General features: G+C 58.5%; 2 protein-coding genes across 6 annotated transcripts; one reads left to right on the top strand and one right to left on the bottom strand.

The window, feature by feature from the left end:
* Window positions 1–133: 133 nt before the first annotated feature.
* BAG5 (BAG cochaperone 5) lies at window positions 134–6,782 on the bottom strand. Of its 3 annotated transcripts, none has more exons than XM_081085970.1 (2): window positions 6,681–6,782; window positions 134–4,041 (listed from the first exon to the last, which is right to left on the bottom strand). In XM_081085970.1, exon 2 carries the CDS (start codon window positions 4,011–4,013, stop codon window positions 2,667–2,669), a length of 1,347 nt encoding a protein of 448 aa, XP_080942096.1. In that variant the 5' UTR covers window positions 4,014–4,041; window positions 6,681–6,782; the 3' UTR covers window positions 134–2,666. The 3 variants fall into 3 exon arrangements, with proteins under 3 accessions (XP_080942096.1, XP_080942094.1, XP_080942095.1); XM_081085968.1 differs by lacking the exon at window positions 6,681–6,782 and adding an exon at window positions 5,953–6,008; XM_081085969.1 differs by lacking the exon at window positions 6,681–6,782 and adding an exon at window positions 5,553–5,603.
* On the top strand, window positions 6,299–21,329 carry COA8 (cytochrome c oxidase assembly factor 8). Of its 3 annotated transcripts, none has more exons than XM_081085989.1 (5): window positions 6,299–6,446; window positions 13,622–13,819; window positions 15,122–15,185; window positions 16,689–16,779; window positions 19,625–20,099. In XM_081085989.1, the coding sequence occupies exons 1-5, from the start codon at window positions 6,324–6,326 to the stop codon at window positions 19,680–19,682; spliced, it is 534 nt and encodes a 177-aa protein (XP_080942115.1). In that variant the 5' UTR covers window positions 6,299–6,323; the 3' UTR covers window positions 19,683–20,099. The 3 variants fall into 3 exon arrangements, with proteins under 3 accessions (XP_080942115.1, XP_080942114.1, XP_080942113.1); XM_081085988.1 differs by having other exon boundaries at window positions 19,580–20,099; XM_081085987.1 differs by lacking the exon at window positions 16,689–16,779 and having other exon boundaries at window positions 6,302–6,446; window positions 19,580–21,329.
* The last annotated feature ends 441 nt before the right edge of the window (window positions 21,330–21,770 follow it).

The following is a 21,770-nucleotide window of genomic DNA, read 5'->3' as shown; positions in this document are numbered from 1 at the left end:
GTACCCCTTCCCTGTGACGGGACCCCAAGGCTCCTGCCCCCAGCCGGAGCTGGCAGCCCGCCCGGGCCTGGCCCACCCCCGTCAGTGAAGGTGACAGGAGAACAGAACTCACACCTCAGACTCACACCCTGTCTCGACTGCAAAGATAACTAAGAGGCTTTTTATTTCATTAATAATTAAGGTTATGCTAATGTGTCTCAAAATAACCCGAATGTTTAAGACATGCCATTACAATAGTCGTACGGCTACCAGGAGCAGGACCCACACACTGGAATACACACCTTATCAGACAGCAAGCCAAGGGCAGGTGTGGCTCCAATTGTTAAAGTGCCAGACGGAAAGCTGAAAAGCTTTGCTTCAAATAACTGCACAGATAAACTTAGACCCTCAAAAACCAGATGGAAATTGGCAAAATAAAACAAATGAGAAAAACTGGTTGAATTCTCAAACACGCTAAATTACGTTAACTATGTCTCACCAAGGGCTTGAGGAAAACAGCGGTGAACTGTACGTGGTTGACATGTTAATTCCTTTATTTTCGTAACCACTCGGGCTGCCTGTGTCCCTGGCGGACGGAGGCAGCCGGAAAGCAGGCACCCGCTGGCTTCGCATGAACAGAGGCTACAGGAATGCAGACCAAGGCCAGACCCCGGGGGGTGGGCTTTCCTTCCATCACAGATTCTCCTCGTGTCACATCGCAGAAGCGCGTGCCACAGGAGGAACTGAACTGACCGATGACACGGACTCCCTCGGGGGCAGGGAACGCCGACCCTCGCGCGGGCGCAGTGCGGGCAGCATGAGCGGGTAGAGGGGCACAGGAAGGCGTGCCTTACCCACCGCTCACGGTTGGTCGGACTGTTTCCGTGACCACAGTGGCCCGGTGAGCGGTGAGCGATCCCCAGTGCCGCCGAGCAGCCGTCTGGCCACACAGCCCGGAGCTCGGCAGGGCTGGCTCCACCCCCACAGGAAGCGTGGACACAGCCGCGGGCAGCGCTGCTGGCAAAGAACCACCGGTGCGAGCGCGGCCTGAGCTGCCAGCTCTGACACTGGACACCAAGCGCAGCGGCTGCAGGTGTCGGGAGCGAGTCAGGGCGGCCCGCCGCCCCGGTGCTCCCACCAGTGCTGGAGGGCACCCTAAAAGGACAGGCCAACATGGGCTCCAATAACCTGCCATGGGACAGAGTCCCCAGCTGCCAGGAGCTGGGGGGCAGGTGGGCGGGCTCACTGCCTGGCACCCGACTGCCCTCTGACCCCACTATCGGCGCGTCCGCTGCAGGAGCTAGCGGGGCTTTAATGATCGGGCGACACTGCGCAGCCAGACCTGCCCAGGCTCCGCCCTCCCTGGGCGTCCAGGGCCGTCCGCACCTGCCCAGGCTCCGCTGTTCACATCGTCACCACCCCAGTGGCGGAGGGGCGGATTTCTCGAGTTCAGGCCACTTGTGCGAGGTGGCACCGGGAGCACTCAGTCACCACGCTCGGACCAGCCCGTCACCAAGGCGCTTCAGACCTTCGGGAACTGAGTCTTCTGCTTCTCGACGGGCAACCTGGGGTCCTCGGAGAGGATTACAGACACACGCCCCTCAGTAGAGGGGACGGCACTTCCCGCACTCACAGGCCTGGGCCTGGCTGGCTCCCTCGGGCACCAGAAACGTCCACGCGCTGGTCACGGGAGCGAGAGGCCCTCTCACTGCCCGGCCCCGAGGGCGATCAGACCGATGCTAGTGGCTGACGGCGACCTTCCTCAGCAAGCTGAGTGCCCGCCCACCTCTGTGAGGCAGCACTGGGCCTGCGAGCAGACCTGCCCAGGGCAGCGCCAGTGCCAGGAGCAGCCACCGCACGCTGCGTCCAGACCCGGTCACGCAGGTCCAGAAACCTGACGTGGCACCTAGCCTCCAGTCCTCATCCTGCACAGGTCTGGGCGTTTCGTTTCCCTGTTATTTTTTTAAAGGTCCATTGAAACGTTCCCATCCTTACAAATTACTAAGGAAAACTGTCAGTTCAGACTTGACAAACAAAACCACTGGGAAGTATCAGCTGGTGTCATCCCTTTTTCAAAGGTTTCTTTGCTGAATGTTCACACACAAAGGTAAGACCCCCCTCTGCACGCAGAGCGCCTGGGAAACGCCTGCTTTCCAAACGAAAGTTGATGAAAGAACAGACCATCCACAGAAAGTAAAAGCAACCCACCCCAGGACGTTGGGCGGGACCAATCAGGCTTCATGAATGGATCAGTCCTGCTTTATTAGCAGAATAAAACACACTCACTACTTCTGTGCTTGGCCCTTCCTTCTCTTCACCCTAAAGCTTCCCTTTCTCACAGCTGGCCTAGCATCAGGCAAGGTCTAGTTCTAGGTTCTGAAACATCTGCATTTTCATGCTTTTGCAGCTAAAAATTACAAAGTTAAAAACCACAAACGCTGCCCCAATGCCATTTTCTGATGAAGAAACTAACACCACAACGTACAGATCAGATCCCGTGGGAAAGTCAGTGAGCTGTAATGACATTTCTTTTGCGACATCAAAAGCAGCAGGTACGGAATATAATTTGCTGAAATCATAAATACTGAGATTGCAATATGCACGTACAAACCACATTTAGGCTCGGCGCACCGGAAGCCTCCGTAAATACATACACGTCGGGGAAGTGCGGCGGGCGTGCCCCAGCCTCAGTACTCCCACTCGTCCGACTTCAGGTCCAGGAAGCTGAGGATGTTCTGGGCCAGCTTCACGGCCTGCTTCCGGGCCGCCTTGCACTGCTCCTCGCCCTGCGGGTCCACCGCGTCCAGGGCCAGCAGCTGCTTGGTGAGCAGCTCCTCCAGCCGGATGTAGTTCTTGTCAGTCCGGTTCCCGTCAAACAACAGGACTTCTCCCAGGATCTCCGACAGGTGGCCCAGGATGGTCCAGACGGCCCGGTGGGACGGGTGCTCCTCGCACACGAAGGCCTGCCTCTTCTCCAGCGCCTCCTTCAGGTCGATGTGCGTGATGAGGGTCTGCACGGCGATCACCGCCCTCCGCCGGGCCTCCCGGATACAGGGGTTCTTCTCCAGGCTCACCTCGTCCAGCTGCCCGATCAGGGCCTGCAGCTCCGTCTTGGAGCTCAGGTACAGCTCGGGAGGGTTCTGTGCCTGCAGGAGCTCGTTTTTAATCTCTCTCATTCGCTTGAGGACCTTTTCTATTTTCAGGATGGAATGATTCTGTCCCAGGTCAAACGCATAGGTGGTATCCGCTTCCTCTTCCAAATCCAAATACTTCAGTAATTTGTTGATGTCCTCCACCACCTCCCGGCGGTAATTGCGGATCTCCGTCCGCCCACACACGTCCAGCGCGTCCAGATCCGCGATCAGCCCCGAGAGCACGCACGACAGGTGCTTGCAGGTCTCGTTGTTGGCCACGCCCATCAGCAGGGCGATCAGAGTGCCCCTGGCCTTGTTCACCTCGCACATCACGCAGTTGATTTTGGCCACAGAGGGGTGCGTGTCCTCGGAGAGCGGCAGGGACGGCTGCTGCTTCAGGCAGTCCTCGATGATCTCCTGCACCGCGCAGATCCTGGTGAGGGTGTGGTGGCGCGCTTTGCGCAGGGACACCTTCCCGCCGGTCTTGACGTGCGTCAGCCTCAGGATGATGTCCTGAATGCCTTCGTCGAACGCCTCCGCCGCCGCGCAGCTGCCGCCGCTGTAGAAGGGCACGACCTGGTCCCGCACCAGCGCCTGGGCCTCCTGGAAGATGGTCTGGATCTCCAGGCGGTGTGGGTGGTTGGCGTTCTGCTCCAGCTCCTTGAGCAGGCGCTCCGTCTCCTGGGCCGCCCGCTTCCGCGCCTGCTGCACGTCCCCCCTCCCTTCCGTGTCCACGGAGTCTATCTCGAAAAGCTGTTTCATCAGCGTCCGCTCCAGCTTCTTGTAGTTCTTGTCGTCCGACAGCCCGCTGAAGCCGACCACCTGGGGCTCCATGCTCTTCACCTCCTTCTGGATCTCCTGCAGCCGGCTGATGTTGGGGTGTTGGTTTCCCATATCCATGCTCTGGTCGTGGTCAGTTTCACAAGCCCTGAAGAAGGACAAGAACGCAACTTAGTCACGCAGCGTCCGCAGGAGGGCGACCACGGGTTAGCTCCTTCTAAAATTCTCACTCTGGGAAGCTGTATTCAAAAGGGCTCGTCATTGTCATTACCACAGCCCGGAGAACAGCCATGCTCACGTGCAGAAAGCAGTCACCGGGCGGGCATGGCTTCGTGACTGAGCGTCGACCCATGAACCAGGAGGTCACGGTTATCATTTCCCACCCAGTCAGGGCACAGGCCCGGGTTCAGGCTTGATCCCCACTGTGGGGTGTGCAGGAGGCAGCCGATCCATGATTCTCTCTCCCCCGCCTCCCGTCCTCTCTGAAATCAATACATATACATATGAAACAAAGAAAAAAGTCACCCCTCCCACACGGTTCGGTGGGTGAGCGGCCTATGAACCAGGAGGTCCCGGTCAGGGCACATGGCAAGCATCGACAATGAATGCACAAAGTGGAACAACAAACCAATGCTTCTCTCTCCCTTCCTCTCTCTAAAATCAATCAATAAGCCCTGGCCGGTTTGGCTCAGTGGATAGAGCGTCAGCCTGGGGACTGAAGGGTTCCAGGTTCGATTCCAGCCAAGGGCACATGCCTGGGTTGCGGGCTGGATCCTCAGTAGGGGGCGTGCAGGAGGCGGCCGGTCAGTGATTCTCTCTCATCATTGATGCTTCTCTCTCTCTCTCTCCCTTCCTCTCTGAAATCAATTAAAAAAATATTAAAAAATCAATAAGTCTTATTTTTAAAGGTGCTTGATCTTAGGGAAAAGAAGTGACTAATGAACTCGTGCTCCTGAAAACAACCTAACAACCCCAATGACCGGGAGCAGGCCGGCGCCTGGGGCGGGCAGGAGCTGGGGGCGGGCAGGAGCTGGGGGCGGGCAGGAGCTGGGCTCGGGGCCGGATGGCAGGCTCCCCGGCTGCACAGGGCACAGTCGCACCCTGTAAATGTGGCACCAGCTGTCTGAACTCTCGCGTGCACAGGGCACAGGCTCCCCGGCCCTCACCCTGGAAGCTGCTGCTGGCGCCAGCAGCTGGGCCTCCAGCAACAGGTCCACCCCAGCACCGCCCAGGATCCAGGCCCGAGTTTCCGGAAGAACTACCCCGAAGAGAAACAAACACCCCCCAGGCGGCACCAGAGGCCCCACTTCCGGCCCTCTGTCCCCCCCTCCCAGCACCCCGCACCCCTTCCCCGAGGGGCAGGGAGCTCCACAGGAAAAGGGAGGGCGCGACAGGGTCCGGCTCTGGAGGCCGGTACCTCCCGGGCCCCATCATGCCTCCGCCGCCCCCCCCTAATGTGACGGCAGTGACCTCCTCCGTCGCCAGCCTCCCTCAGGCCCAGAGCGGCGGGAGGCACGTTCTCAGGCCCCTGGGCCTCCGAAAAGCTGCTGGAGGCTGGAGGGTGGAGGATGGAATATCCCCGGAACCCGATCCCCGGGGTCCGAGCCAGGAACCCGCCCCAGGCCTCGCTCCTCCGCTCCCGGCCCCGCGGCGCGTTACCCAGAGAAGGTCTAGCGGGCGGGCGGCTCCCGCAGGCGAGTGGCGAGGTGGAAGGTCAGCCCTTCACGGGGTGCGGCGCCGGAGCTGGGCCCCCCGCGGCATCCCTCGCGCCCCTCCCGGCTGGGTCTGAGCGGGGCAGCCGGTCAAGGGGCCGGCGGCGGCGGCGGCAGCTACTGGCTGCAGCGGCCGCTCCGGGCGTGTCCCCCGGGTCCCCGACGCGCCCACCGGCCTGACCTCACAATGGCCGCGCGGGGAGGGGGCGCCCCGGCCCGGCCGGGAGTGAGTGAGCCGGGGAGGGCGCAGGGGGGCCCGCCCGGCGCCGGGAGCCTGGCTCGGAGGCCCGGCCCGCCGGCCGCGTTGGGTCCGGGGCCGCCGCGGAGGGGGCCCGCGCCGCGCTCACCTGTGTCGCCCGCGCCATCGCGCGCCCAGCCGCCGACGCCTTGAGACTCCGCGGCTCCCGCCGGCGTCTGGCCCCGCGGCCCCGCCCCGGGCCGACCGCCGCGGCCCCTGGGAAAACGGCCTCCGGCGCCCGCCCGCCGTCCCCGCCGCCCCCGCCGCCGGCCGCCGCGCGCAGCCGCCCGGAAAGGCCGCGGCCCAGGACCGGCCGCCGGGACCCCGCGCCGTCGCGTCGCCGCCGCCGCCGCCGCCGCCGCCCGGCCCATCGGGGGAAGCGCACGGTCGGCCCGCCCCCTGCGACCTGCGACCTGCCGTCAAGCAGCCCCGCGCGCTGTCGCGACTCTGCCGTGCGCCGCGGGCGCCGGGTCGTGGCCCATGGCGGCCTGGCGGGTCCTCGGGAAGCGCCGGCTCCCAACGCTCGGCCGCGCCTTTGCGGCCCGCGGCTGTCGGCTCGCCCCGGAGCGCGGCGCCGAGTGCGGGGAGGCCGCGCGGAGCCGGGTGAGTGGGGCCGGGAGGGGGGACCGCCCGCGGGGACGCTCAGGCCGCGCCCCCGTCACCTGTGCGCCCCTCAGGGACACTGTGCTCCCCGCGCACCTGTGCGGGCCCCCCCCCCTTGGACACCGTGCGTCCCGCACGCTGCGGCCCCGCGGCGGCTGCTGAGCCCGGTTCCCGCGTAGCCCTGGGTCCGAGGGAGCCGACGCCCTTGGCGCAGAGGCGGGGAGTCGTGCTCACCCCGAGGGCGGCCATCCCTGTGGCGGGAGAGCCCTCCTGCGCGCGGCATGGGCGGTTTCCTGGCTTATCGGCTTCGTCGAGATGAGTAGGGTTTCGCCCCGGCCCGTGTGGCTCAGTGGGGAGAGCGTCGGCCCTTGGATGGAAAGGTCCTGGGTTCGATTTTGGCCCAGGGCGCGCACCTGGGCTGCAGGCTCCTCCCCGCCCCGGGGGCGGAGAGGGGGGCGTGCAGGGGGCAGCCCATCCCCGTGTCTCTCCACGTCGCTGTTCCTCTCGTCTCGCCCCCCCTTCCTGCCCCTGAGGAGTCAATGGAGGAACATCCGCGGGTGAGGATTAGGGTGAGGATTAGCCGCTGCAACAACGGGGTTCAGTGCCTTCTCGCCGCCGCCCGCGGCCGCCGTGTCTGCGTTTCTCTTCCCTGGAAACTGCGCTGGTTGGCACGTTCCTGGCCGCCGAGGTCAGCCTGGCGGCGGGAAGGCAGGCGGTCCGGTAGCGCGTCTTCGGGGAAGCCGTTCATTTGGGAGTCGAGGCCTTTATTCCAGCGCACATGCAAGTGTTGGCTCCTGGCTGGGGGTGGGTTGCAGCTAAAACGTTTAAACGAAGCATGCAAATAGGGCCACCAGGTTCACCAACCTGCACACACGGCCACCAGGTTCACCAACATGCACACACGGCCACCAGGTTCACCAACCTGCACACACGGCCACCAGGTTCACCAACCTGCACACACGGCCACCAGGTTCACCAACCTGCACACACGGCCACCAGGTTCACCAACCTGCACACACGGCCACCAGGTTCACCAACCTGCAAATAGGGCCACCAGGTTCACCAACCTGCAAATAGGGCCACCAGGTTCACCAACCTGCACACACGGCCACCAGGTTCACCAACATGCACACACGGCCACCAGGTTCACCAACCTGCAAATAGGGCCACCAGGTTCACCAACCTGCAAATAGGGCCACCAGGTTCACCAACCTGCACACACGGCCACCAGGTTCACCAACCTGCAAATAGGGCCACCAGGTTCACCAACATGCAAATAGGGCCACCAGGTTCACCAACCTGCACACACGGCCACCAGGTTCACCAACATGCACACACGGCCACCAGGTTCACCAACATGCAAATAGGGCCACCAGGTTCACCAACCTGCACACACGGCCACCAGGTTCACCAACCTGCACACACGGCCACCAGGTTCACCAACATGCAAATAGGGCCACCAGGTTCACCAACATGCACACACGGCCACCAGGTTCACCAACACCACTGAGGGAGGCTGGTTGTGCCTGCTTTACAGACGGATGAAAAAAGCCCATTTTAAGAATCCCAGGATGTGCCTTTCTGGATATTTTCGCTCCTCTGGGTCTGTTGTTACTAACAGTGTTTTGTAAACGTGACTTTGAAGTTCTGTCTCTTAGTCTTTTAAAAAATGATCATTATTATTTTTTTGGTCTGCAGGCCAACTCCTTACCCACGGAGCCAAACTGGCCAAGGCTCCTTTACAGTTTAGACAAGGAGTTACCAGGGCAACGGGTCCCCCGTCGCTGGGCCTGTGGGCTGGTCCCTGGGACAGTGCTGGCAGCTCTGACCGCTCGTCCTAGAACGCAGGACCCGCCCAGCACCTCACGCTGGGCAGCAGGGTCCCGAGCAGGTGTCTGACAGGCCCGCCCTGGTAGGGCACCCGCGCCGCTTACCGTGGCTGGTCCCGGGAGCAGCCCTCCTGCGCTCTCAGGCTGCGAACCCTCAGAGGTGGCGATTGTGATGACCAGGAAGGGGGCCTGAGCCGTGAGCCAGGCCTTGCCCAGGTCCAGCATTGTGACTGGTGGTGGTTTAGGATGTGGGCCCCAGCATGCCAGGGACGGCCCGGCCTGGGGCGGAGAGAACAGCTCTCAGCCAGGGCAGGGGTGTGTCCTGAGCGTTTGGCCCCTTTGTGTGCTGCCTGGCGGGTAATTAAGCTCCTGCAGCACCAGAGATCGTTGTCCTTCAGGCTTTGATTTTAAACATCCTGTCTTCTTCAGAGTCACAGGTGGTGAGCCTTTTGTTTCATTTATCTGAGTAGATATACTTTAATCCCGTGTGTCTAGTTCAGCCTGCATATTCTTTCTTTGAAAAATATTTTTTTAATGATTTCAGAGAGAGGGGAGAGGGAGAGAGAGATGGAAACATCAATGATGAGAGAGAATCATGGATCGGCTGCCTCCTGCACGCCCCACACTGGGGATCGAGCCTGCAAACCGGGCATGTGCCCTTGACCGGGAATCGAACCCTGACCTCCTGCTTCATAGGTCGATGCTCAACCACTGAGCCACGCCGGCCGGGCCAGCCTACATATTCTTCATTCGTCCTTGTCCTGCCCTGAATGAAGGAGCCCACTTCTGGGACCTGGTTGGGGTGCGGGGGTCCTTTTCTGTGGGGCTGGTTTGCCTGGCATCCGGCGAGTAGGAGGCTGGGCCTCCCACCCCAGGAGGAAGCGGCTTTCGGTTCCCATCTCAGAGAACTCCCCGCACTCTGTCCTGCCAGGTTCTGTTCTCTCATCTTTGCCTGTTGTTTCCCCAGCGGCCAGCAGTGCAGCCCGGACTCGGAAATGGCTCTGCGCTGTGGACGGGCACTTTGGGGGCGCGGCTGGGGAACCCTCTCGGCTTCCAGCAGGGGGCCCAGGGTGGGCTGTGCTGGGGGACCTCAGGGACCCGCCGTGGAGCAGGGGTGGGAGCCGGTGGGAGCAGGGCGGGGCAGGAGAGGCGGTGTGCAGCGGCCCAGCTGGCCGTTTACAGGGAGAGAGGAAAGCCGAAGCCTGGTCTACGGGCAGGAGCGCAGGGCCTCGGGCGGGACTGCTGGTCCCTGCTTGTCTCCCGTCTTAGATGCTGTGCTGTGCGAACCAGCAATTACAGCAATTATCCAGACCTCAAAGGGATTTTTCCTTTTACTGGAGGACTTTTTCCTCCCCCAAGTGCCTTCTTCCTTGAAACAGCAGCGCTTGAGTGAGCAGACGGGCCATCTGGTTGTTTTTCTTGGTTAATCTTCACCCGAAGATATTTTTTCCATTGATTTTTAGAGAGAGTGGGAGGGAGGCGGGGAGAGAGAGAGAAACATTAATGTAAGAGACACATCGATTGGTTGCCTCCTACACACACCCCGGCTAGGCCTGGGGATCAAACCTGCAACCCGGGTACGTGCCCTTGACCAGGAATTGAGCCCGAGACCTTTTGGAGCGCAGCCGATGCCCTAACCACTGAACCACCGGCCAGGGCCAGCTGATCCGTTTACAGAGGAGCAGAGAGCGGGTAACCCCCACCGTCGCTGAGAGGAAATCTCTGCAGTTCTGATAGAGAACTGCGGACGGTTGAGAGTATGATCAGAGTTCACCTGGAAAGGAGGGGTCCAGCAGAGTGGGAGGGAAACGCGGAGTCACTGGCGCCAGCCCCTCAGGTCACTCTGTGCTGTGCAGGTCGCGGAAGCCATCATTGTGGGCGGCGCCCTCCACGTCTCCTGCAGGGAACCTGTCGGGAAGAGCCAGGTGCCCTCTGGGTGGTGGTGAGCCAGGTACAGCACGTCGGGGTGGGATCGCCCCACCTCGCTGCTGGCAGGGCCGGCCTCCCCGGCTGAGGCACAGCTGCCTCGGTCCCTGCCGGGAAGGAGGCCTGGGCCTGGGCCTGTGCCTGTGCCGGACGAAAGCCCGCAGCCAGGCCGCCAGCTCTGCTCTGCCTCCGCTCACCGCTGCCGGGCCGGAGTCACCTCCGGTTCCTAAGAATATCCGAGCCTCCCGGATGCCAGGCTGTGGGGAGAAGTCCAGCGACAAAGGGGCTTCTGCTTCACAAACACGCAGGAAAGTGTGGTGGTTGGACATCGGTCTTGGAATGACGGGAACATTTTATTTTATTTATTTATTTATTTTTTTTAAAATATATTTTATTGATTTTTTACAGAGAGGAAGGGAGAGGGATAGAGAGTTAGAACATCAATGAGAGAGAAACATCGATCAGCTGCCTCCTGCACACTCCCTATTGGGGATGTGCCCGCAACCAAGGTACATGCCCTTGACCGGAATTGAACTTGGGACCCTTCAGTCCACAGGCCGACGCTCTATCCACTGAGCCAAACCGGTTAGGGCAACAGGAACATTTTAAAGACCCACAGGTTACGGCCCTGCCCCTGCTTGCTCAGAGGACTCTTGGGCCCGCCCCAAGGATGAGGATGAGGAGGACTGTCGGGTCTTAGCAGATGGGTGTCTTCTTTCCCCCAGGGCCTCGCGCTCCCGTGGCAAGAAGGCCTTCAGTCCCTTCCGCTTTGGCGGTGCCTCTGGGTGGCCCAGCTTGACTTCCCAGTGACACGAGAGGGACCTTAGCAGCACTGGACAGAAGGATGATTGTGTAGGAAGATGCTTGAGTCTGCAGGAGGGAGGGAGCGCGGGGTGGCAGTCACACTGAACGAGGCGGCGGGTGCCGGCGTCCGAGTGGGGGTGAGCGGTGTCACCCGTGACCGCAGCAGCAACAGCCATGGCTAGACCTCCCCCCTCTCCCTCCCGCCACTTTCGGAAGCAGGTCAGCCTGGCTCCCCACTTCCCTGCAGCTCTGACCTGTGCACCTGCACAGCGGCCCCTCCCCCCACAGGGTGTACGCCCGAACACTCCACTCCCGTGGTCTGCTTCTCTGAGAGTTTACAGAAATGTGGAGACTCGTCAATCAGCTATGGAAAAACACTTTTAAAAATACATATATGTATGTCTGTATAGGTATGTTTTTCACCGAGGATACTTTCCATTGATTTTTAGAGAGAAAGGGAGAGAGAGGAAGAGACAGAGAGAAACACCGATATGCATGAGCTGACCCGGGAGGAATCCAATCTGGGACCCTTCAGTCCACAGGCCAGCACTCTATCCACTGAGCCAACTCAGCTAGGGATATATATATATATACACATACACACACACACATACACACATATATTTATACTAGGGGCCCAGTGCACAAATTTGTGCACCTTGAAAGGAACTGTGGGCCATGAGGCTGCAGTGGGCACAGGGGCAGGTCTCGGCCCATCCTTCACACCCTGCCCAGCCCTTCCCACCGAGGCCCCGGTCCCCTGTCTGCTGGCAGCCCTACTCCCGCTGCTGCTGCTCACACCCGCTGATGGCGCAGAGCGACTGGGGCCTACGCCAGCAGTGGGTGTGAGTGGCAGCTGCTGCCCTGATCGCCCCTCAGGAGCAGGGGGAGGTGGAGAAGAAGTCCTCAGGGGCGATCAGGGCCAACAGCCATAGCTCGCCCCACTGACGGCGCTGAGTGGGTGTGAGCGGCAGTGCCAGCTGTGGGTGGGACCAAAGAATTTTCAGTAACCACCAGAGGCTCGCCCCAATGACAGCGACCAGCGCCCCCACTCACCTGCTCCACCATCCCACCGCAGCTGACGCTCGCTGTGTCTGTGCTCTGCTGCCTGCCGCCGATGGCCGCCATGTTCAGCGTGCACCCTTAGTGGTCAGCGCATGTCATAGTGACTGGTTTGGTTGTTCCGTTGTTCGGTCTATTTGCATATTAGGGGATTTTATGTATATATATTTATATTTTAATCTTTGTCTGAGGATGTGTTTTTATTGATTTTTAGAGAGAGGAAAGGAGAGAGAGAAACATCCATGGTTGCCTCCCATACATCTCTGGCGAGGGATCGAACCCACGACCCTTGGTGTACAGGACGACACTCCAACCCCCGGCCAGGGCAGTGATCCTGGCTCGCTCAGAGCTCCTGGGCATCCCGAGGCTAGTTCGTCAGGAGATGCCGCGTCTAGTTAAACTCTGGTCCATGTCTTTCCATCAAATCGTTCATCTCAATCAAGCTTTTGGAAGATGATGTGGACTTTAGTTGGCTGTCGAGTGTAATTTATGTACAGTAAAGTGAATGCACCCATGTTACTTGTGCATCTGGTGAGTTGTTTTTTTGTTTTAATATTTTTATTGATTTCAGAGAGGAAGGGAGAGGGAGATAGAAACGTCAATGATGAGAGTCACCGATCGGCTGCCTCCTGCACGCCCCCTACTGGGGATGGAGTACATCTCGATAGCACTTGGAATCGTTAGATGTGTTTGTGTGTGTGTGTGTAAGCAGTATCAGTAGGTGAGAAGTGGCCCCTCACTGAGGTTTTTGGTTTGCATTTCCCTACTTGTGTTAAGCATTTTAAAAAATATATTTGTATTGATTTCACAGAGGAAGGGAGAGGGAGAGAGAGAGAGAAACAACAATGATGAGAGGGAATCATGGATCGGCCGCCTCCTGCACCCCCCACACTGGGGATTGAGCCCACAACCCGGGCCTGTGTCCCGACCGGGAATCGAACCCTGACCTCCTGGATCATAGGCCGACGCTCACCCACTGAGCCACGCTGGCCGGGCTAGACATGTTTTTATGTGCTTGTTGCTGTCTCTGTATCTTCAGAGACACTTATTTAGCGATTTTGCCCATTTTCCCACCTGGTTGTCTGTTTTGTGGCTGAGTTTGGAGAAGTGTGTGAACGTGAAACCAGACGCCCAGCTTGCCGTGTCTCCCTCCCCTGGGCCGTCTCCCTCCCGGCAGGGTCCCCGGGCAGCACAGCCTGTAGCTCGGGGGCAGCCGGTCACTGGCTCTTGTTTCAGGGAGTGTGGCTTTGGGGTCGAAGACGTGTTTGTCGTCTCTGAGGCTGCACATCTGCGACTGCATTTTACCAGTTCTGTAGTTTCAGATTGTACGTTCTGAGGGAATGTCGGCGCCTGGTGCAGAGCTCAGGCGAGGGCTTGTGCAGGAGGGCTGGTTCCTCGCCCTGGTGAGGTGTCTGGCGTAGCTGATGGTGAATTTACCGTCGTCCTTCCACAGCAGGACACGCGGGCCTGTCGCTCCTCGGCCGTTCAGCTTATGACGCTGCCGGTTCGCTGAGCCGCGTGTTAAAATAACCCCTGCGTTCTGTGCTGGGCCAGGTCTCGAGGTTCTGCCCTCCCAGGACATCGGGCCACGACTGGATCGGACCCCCAGATAAACACTCAAACCTGCGGCCCGTGCACTTCCACGTCCCCGAAGACGAGTCCGCAGCGGCACAGAAGCTCCGGGAACTCCGGCAGGAAACGCAGGAATGGAACCAGCAGTTCTGGGCCAACCAGAACCTGACTTTCCGCAAGGTCAGTCCGCGGCCGGGCTGAGCGGGAACGCGGCTGGCCACCGGGGGGCGCTGTGTCCCCAGCGTTCGCTCTGCCTTTCAGAGCCGGTGTCCTGTCCTCTGGCCGCGAGATGCCCGAGGGGCTCGCTCTGGTTTGCAGCCGCTGACCCGGCAGCGGGATGGTTTGGTTCTGTCCACAACATTTCCAGAACCTATGGACGAGGTGTATTTGTGGGGTTTTTGGTGTGTTTTTGTTTTTGTTGATCCTCATCCGGAGGACATTTTTCCATTGATTTTCAGGGCGAGTAGGAGAGAGAGGGAAAGAGAGAGAAACATGGACGTGAGAGAGACACATCGGCTGGTTGCCTCCTACACGAGCCCCGACCAGGGCCCGGGCCAGGGAGGAGCCTGCAGCGAGGTACATGCCCTTGACCAGGGTCGAACCTGGGACCCTTTGGGGTGCCATTTTTAGTTTTCTGAGGAAACTCCATACTGTTCTCCACAGTGGCTGCTCTGCATGTACCTATTAAATCAATATATAACTACATGAAAAACATCCACCAGCCCTGGCTGGTGTGGCTCAGTGGATAGAGCGTCAGCCTGCGGACTGCAGAGTCCCAGGTTTGATTCTGGTCAAGGGCACATGCCTAGGTTTCCGTCTTGATCCCCAATGGGGGTGTGCAGGAGGCAGCCAATCAATGATTCTCTCTCATCGTTGATGTTTCCCTCTCCCTCTCCTTTCCTCTCTGAAATCAAAAATATATATTTAAAAAAATCCATCGGCCGGTTTGGCTCAGTAGTTAGAGTGTTGGCCCTCAGCCACAGGTTCATGGTTTTGATTCCCAGTCAAGAGCATGCACCTGGGTTGAAGGTTCGATCTCTGGCCCCGGTTGGGGCGCATGCAGGAGGCAACCAATTGATGTGTCTCCCTCACATCGATGTCTCTCTCTCTCTGTCTGTCTGTCTCCTCCCCCTCCCTTCCACTCTCTCTAAAAAAAAAAAAAAAATCAATGGAAAAACCATCCTCCAGTGAGGATTAAAAACATAAATAAATAAACAAACAAGCACAACACTTTTAACTAAATTGAGACATTTGAAAACTGGCCCTTCCTTCCTTCCTTCTTTCCTTCTTTCCTCCCTTCCTCCCTCCCTCCCTCCCTCCCTCCCTCCCTTCCTTGCTTTCTTTCTCCAGAGCGCTGGGGCTGTGTCCCGCCAGGGGGGACACGGGGTGTGGGGGCAGAGGGGGTCTGATAGGTGCCTGGGGCAGTGTCGCACCGGGGGGACATGGGGAGGCAGAGGGGGTCTGATATTTGTCTTTTTTTAGGAAAAAGAAGAATTTATTCACTCAAGACTAAAAGCAAAGGGCCTGGGCCTGAGAACTGAATCAGGTGAGTTCGTTTGTTCTTTTTCTTGCTTAAGTAACGGCATGAGGAGCTCAAAAGGAGAGAGTTCAGGGGGCGGGGCAGGCGCCCCAGGGACTCAGTGGACAGCCCTGCCTCCCCTGCTCCCTCCACTCTCTGCGAGGTCGCCCTCCGCTGACCCCGCTCATTTCCAGCGCATGGCCTCCTCCGCCCTCCGGCACCAGCTCCTGGTCTGGGGGGGTCCCAGACTCCCGTGAGCGAAACGGGGAGGCCCCCTCCAAGTGTCCCGCCTTTGTCTCCATGCCCAGCTACCTCTCAGCGTTTCCGCTTTCCCTGTGCTTTAACCTCGCGGTAGTGCCGCCTGTTGGTTCTCTGCCCGTTGCAGTGACTTCCTCGTGGGTGTGGCCGGGCCTGTAAGTGGGGTGGGCAAGCTTTTCTGTAACCGGCTGCAGGGTAAGGAGCTAGTCCGGGGGCCCGGGGTCTGCCTCCCTCCACAGCTGTGCTGTGTGCCGAGGGGCCAGTGTGCCCAGCAGGCACTGCTGACAGTCCCGGCTGCAGTCGGCAATGCCCGCCCCAAACCCACTCTCGGCAGCACAGCCAGGCGTCCCACCCACAACCAGTCCGACAGCGCGCCCAGCCGGCTCCATCCCCGCCCTCCCTGCCGCCCCCATGCCCGGTGCTCCAACCTGGCAGCACTGTGGCCCAGGACACCCGGTCCTTCTGCCTCAGGCCCGCTGGCCCCACCCCGCACCTCCTCGGCTGCCTCCGCCTGCTTATAGCTCCCGGTGCGAGGAGGCAGCCAGCACAGGCTGGCCCCGGGTCAGGCCAGTGGTGCGGCCCTGGACAGCAGAGGGCCAGGCTGGGGTTGTGTTGAAGGAGCGTGGCTGCTGCCATGGAGACGGGGCTGGGCACAGTGCGAGGACAGCGCCTGACGAACCGTCTGCGCCCAGGAGACAAGTTCAGCGCGGACAGCAGGGTGGGGCAGGGTGGGACGGTGGGCCGCTGGTTTCCAGTAAACGTGGGTGAGTTAGTGGTCCGCCCATCTTTTTTTTTTAATTGATTGATTGATTTGAGAGAGAGAAACATCAGTTAGTCGTCCCACTTACTTACACACTCACTGGTTGCCGCTTGTGTGTGCCTTGGCCAGGGACTGAACCCACCTGGGTGTATGGGCGATGCTCTAACCACCGAGCCACCTGCCAGGGCTCTTTTTCTTTTCTTTCTTTTTTAAAGAGCATTTTATGAGTTTATTTGAGTCCAACTGACCACATTGCCAGGAAGTAAGGTCTCAAATGCTCTTCTCCCTCTTACATTTCCTGCTCCGTCTTTTATTCTTCTTGATGCTGTTGTAAATGGAATCGTTTTTCTAGCTTCATTTTCAGATTGTTTGTTGCTGGTGTATAGAAATCAGTTGACATTTATATTTTGATCTTGTGTCCTGCAACCTTGCTAGACTTGTTTTTTAGGTCAGTAGTTGTTTGTGGGTTCCTTTCCCTGAAGGATTCGTGTGTAAGTTGAAATTATTTCCAGGTCAAAAGGCAACACTGAATGCAGAAGAAATGGCTGACTTTTATAAGGAATTTCTAAGTAAAAATTTTCAGAAGCACATGCATTATAACAGGTAGGTGTTTCCTTTTTTCTTATTGTTCCCCCGAGGACATTTTTCTATTGATTTTTAGAGAGAGTGCAAGGGAGGGGGAGAGACAGAAAGAGAGAAACATAGATGTGAGAGAGAGACATCGATCGGTTGCCTCCCACAAATGCCCCGACTGGAATCAGGGATTGAGCCCGCAACTAAGGTACGTGCCCTTGACCAGAATCGAACCCCTGACCCTTCAGTCCACAGGCCAATGCTCTATTCACTGAGCCTCACCAGCTAGGGCTATTAGGACCTATTGATGAGTAGTCATTCATTCTGTCAGATGCAGTGGCGGTATTGTGGTGATGTGTTTTTAGAGAAGGTTTAATGGTACATAATGGTGTGTATTTCAGGTGAAATGATAGGATGTGATGTTTGAGATTTGCTTTATTATTTATTTTAATATACATACTAGAGGCCTGGGGGTTCCCTCAGTCTGGCCTGTGCCCTCTCGCAGTCCGGGACCCCTTGGGGGATGTCCACCTGCCGGCTTACATGGGGAGCGGGCCTAAGCCAGCAGGCGGACATCCCCTGAGGGGTTCTTACCACTGCCGCGGAGGGAGAGGCTCCTGCCACCACTGCTGCGCTCGCCAGGCATGAACCCGGCTTCTGGCTGAGTGGCACTCCCCCTTTGGGAGCGCACTGACCACCAGGGGGCAGCTCCTGTGTTGAGTGTCTGCCCCCTGGTGGTCAGTGTGCGTCATAGTGACCGGTTGTTCCGCTGTTTGGTTGATTTGCATGTTAGCCTTTTATTATACAGGATTTTTTATTTCAGAGAGGAAGAGAGAGGGAAAGAGAGAGATAAAAACATCAATGACGCCCTAACTCAGCAGTTCTCAACCTGTGGGTCGCAACCCCTTTGGCGGTCGAACGACCCTTTCACAGGGTTCGCCTAAGACCATCCTGCATATCAGATATTTACATTACGATTCATAACAGTAGCAACATGACAGTTATGAAGTAGCAACGAAAATAATTTTATGGTTGGGTCACAACATGAGGAACTGTATTTAAAGGGCCAAAAGGTTGAGAACCACTGCCCTAACTATTTTGGCTCAATGGATAGAGTGTCAGCCTGTGGACTGAAGGGTCCCAGGTTCGATTCCGGTCAAGGGCACGTACCTTGGTTGCGGGCACATCCCTAGTAGGGAGTGTGCAGGAGGCAGCTGATCGATGTTTCTCTCTCATCGATGTTTCTAACTATCTCTCTCCCTTCCTCTCTGTAAAAAATCAATAAAATATATTTAAAAATGAAAGAAAGAAAGAAAAGAAACATCAATGATGAGAGAGAATCATTGATCAGCTGCCTCCTGCACACCCCCTACTGGGAATCGAGCCTGCAACCCAGACCTGTGCCCTGACTGGGACTCGAACCTGGGACCTCTTGGTTCCTGGGTTGGGCAGCGATTTGCTTTAAAATGTAACGGTGGCGGCATCGCGTGGAGCAGGAGAGGCAGCAACTGGGCCAGCGCTGGCGAACCTCCTGAGCGCGGCGAGTCAGCGTTTGGAAACCCTCACTTACTCTGGCGCCAGGCCACGTATAGAAATGTTTTGATCTTTGCAACCAGAGTAAAGCAAAGACTTATATTTTTGTTATTTATTTCATATATTTAAATGCCATTTAACAAAGAAAAATCAACAAAAAAATGAGTTCGCGTGTCACAGGTTCGCCATCACTGCCCTAGAGCCTGGTGGTGCCGGCCGAGGCTGGGAGCTGGGAGAGCGAAGGTACTGCTGGTGCCGCGGGTGCTCTGAGCCGTAACGCTGCTCAGCCGACCGGGAGCAACTTTCTCTGGACCTCGGCGTCCCTCTGAGAGCTGGACGTGTGCTGGTGGCTCTCAGAGCGGAGAGGGCCTGAGCCTGCCCGCTGTCCCCGCGGAAACGGAGAGCCCTCCCTTCCTCCCGACACCTGTCAGGCCGGTCGTCTGCGTGGCGTGGCACCTGCTTCTCCTGAAGGCAGAGCAGCCTCCTGGGGTCTGTGTCGTCGTTTTCTGGGAAGCCTGGCTCACTCGGGGCCCCGGCCCCACTCCTGGCACGTGAAGTGGACGGCAGTGTAAAGAGGGTTCTCACCGCGGAGGCGCCAGCGTGCGGGTGCCCCCGGCTGTCGCTCATTCTTGCACCGGCTCATGTGGCGGGAGAGCCTGGCACTTGGCCTCCCAGCCTCCAAGGCTCCGCCCCGAGGGTCTGGAATGTGTGTTCCGCTGTGGACACGGTCCAGCTTCGCCACTCGCTGCCCCCAGTGGGGGCATTTGCAAGTGTGAGACGCTCTGTAAGTCAGTCGCAGGCGAGCAGGGCGGACCGGGGCCCCAGCCCAGTCTTTGTCAGAAGCCGTGGAGCTGCCCCTTCAGAGACCCAACTTCCACAGACGCGCAGGCCACCGCGGGACGGGCGGGGCTCTGACGCTGGCAACACCGCCGTAGCGAGCCCCTCACAGGTGCCTTGTTTCATGCTTCTGAGGCAGGTCAGTGCCAAGGTCGCGAGGCCCCCCTTACTCAGTCACTGTCCCTGCAGGAGACCCTGGGCTGAGAGGCCCCGGCTTCCGAGGGCTCCTCTGCAGGCTTTCAGCAAAAACCAGGCGGCCTGCAGGGTGGGCGCCGAGGGGTTGGCCCTCACTGGCATCCCTGACTTGCCTCATCTCAGGGAAGTCCAGGGGGAGGGGGGGAAGGCGTTCAGGGACAGCTTGGCCTTCCTGAGGCCGAGAGAGGAGGGGCAGTCAGGTCACCTGCCTCTCGGTCAGTCCTCAGTGTCCGGCTGGGAGTCACCGCTGTCCGTTCCTCCACAGGGACTGGTACAAGCGTAACTTTGCCATCACCTTCTTCATGGGCAGAGTGGCTCTGGAGCGGGTTTGGAACAAGCTGCGACCGAAGCAGAAGACCAGCAGCTAGGAGCCCGCCGGCCACCCCGACCCGCGCGCCGAGCTTGTCGGGAAGCAGCTGGTTCTCGGAGCATGTTCCCGGGATCCAGCCGGAGCGTGTTCCCGGGATCCAGCCGGAGCGTGTTCCCGGGATCCAGCCGGAACGTGTTCCCGGGATCCAGCCGGAGCGTGTTCCCGGGATCCAGCCGGAGCGTGCTCCCGGGATCCAGCCAGAGCGTGTTCCCGGGATCCAGCCAGAGCGTGTTCCCGGGACCCAACCGCCTGCCGGTGGCCGGGGTCCCAGCCCTTCTCCCTGGGCCCCGGCTTATGGCAGTGCCAGGCAGCAGGGAGCATGTGGCTCTGGTGCCGGGCCAGGTGGCTCTGTCCCGCCCGGACTCCCGCTGGCTCTGGTCACAGACGTGATGTTAAATAAAGCCCAAGCCCTGTGTGCCTGTGTGTTGTGTTTCGAATTCCTCCGATTTGGAGTAGAGAACAGCGCGGCGGGCCTTCCCCTGGCTCCTCGGATGGGAGTGACTGGCAGCTGCTGCAGTGCCCCGGCCTCAGGGACCAGGGACCGGGGACCACGCCCAGAAATGCAGCTGCCCTGCCGCGGGGGCAGACGGGAAGCAGGGGCACCTGGGAGAGCTCCCCATGTGCTCCCGGGAGGTGCCCCACCCCCTTTTAAATCTTTTAAAGCCATCACTGTTGGGGGGGGGGTGTCACACCTGTAGGAGGGGACACGTGCCTGGCAGCCAGGCCACGTCAGTAGTGAGCCACTCGGCAAACAGACGGCTTCTGTTGTTGTTTAATGTTTGTGTTGATTTCAGAGAGAGGAAGGGAGAGGGAGAGGGAAACATCCATAAGAGACATCGACCCACTGCCTCCTGCACGCCCGCTACTGGTGACGGAGCCTGAAGCCCGGGCATATGCCCTGACCGGAATCGAACTGGTGACCTCCCGGCATCGGGGACGGCGCTCAGCCACAGAGCCACACGGCCAGGGCAGGGTCCCTCCTTGGTTTCTAAACATTTAAGATTAAATGACTAGGAGCCCTGCCCAGTTTGGCTCAGTGGATAGAGCATCGACCTGCGGACTCAAGGGTCCCAGGTTCGATTCCTTGAGGTTCGATTCCAGTCAAGGGCATGTACCTTGGTTGCAGGCACATCCCCAGTAGGGGGTGTGCAGGAGGCAGCTGATTGATGTTTCTCTCTCATCCATGTTTCTGACTCTCTATCCCTCTCCCTTCCTCTCTGTAAAAAATCAATAAAATATATTTAAAATTAAAAAAATAAAATGACTGGGAAATGTCACTTTAAGTCGCAAATAAAAGGAGAACAAATTGTAAGTAATGTTATTCTGACCCTGAACTGTGTATGCTCAGGCCCGCCAGGCCAGGTGGTGTGAGGCGATTCCCTGTCACCGCCGTGGGCGGGGGGAGCATTTCTGGGGCTACCTCAGGGGGACACCCTTTCCCCAGAAACCTCTGTGATACAGTTAATGCTTCTGTGAATATACTAGGAGAGTCCCCCAGACACCGAAATGCGCGCTTTAGTGGGTGAATTGTATGTTTGAATTACAGCTCAACAAAGCTGTTTAGCAAACAAGATTGCTTTTGTGTATGTGCATAAAATCTCATCTTTTTAACTTTAAAAAATAAATAAAAGAGGCCTAATTTCTTATGTGCAAAAGAAAAGATAATGCTTCTGTTTCTGAATTAAAAGTAAAATGAAGGTGAGCCTCTTCCTCCTGCGTGCGGGGGCCGAGTGCAGGCACCGGTGTTTTAGCTGCTCTCATTCGCTCGCGGAGGGCCGGGGGGCCCTCAGGAGGGCAGGGGGGACCCGTGCCCCCCACACCGCTCTGACGCTGCTCTTCCCTTGTGGTGGTTTTTTAAAATATATTTTTATTGGCTTCAGAGAGGGAGGGGGGAGAGAGAAACATCAATAATGAGAGAATCATCGATCGGCTGCCTCCTGCACGCCCCTCACTGAGGATCGAGCCCACAACCCAGGCACGTGCCCTCGCCCCCTTGACCAGGAGTCGAACTGTGACCTGAAGCCCGCAGGAGCTGCCAGGGGCTACCGGCCTCTGCTGGTCACTCACCTTTCCTGGGAGGGGTCAG

The sequence above is a fragment of the Myotis nattereri genome (genome assembly GCF_964212035.1).
Source record: "Myotis nattereri genome assembly, chromosome: 1".
Classification (NCBI taxonomy): Eukaryota; Metazoa; Chordata; class Mammalia; order Chiroptera; family Vespertilionidae; genus Myotis; species Myotis nattereri.
The sequence above is the reverse complement of the archived record's forward strand: the minus strand, read 5'-3'. Positions and strand labels throughout refer to the sequence as shown.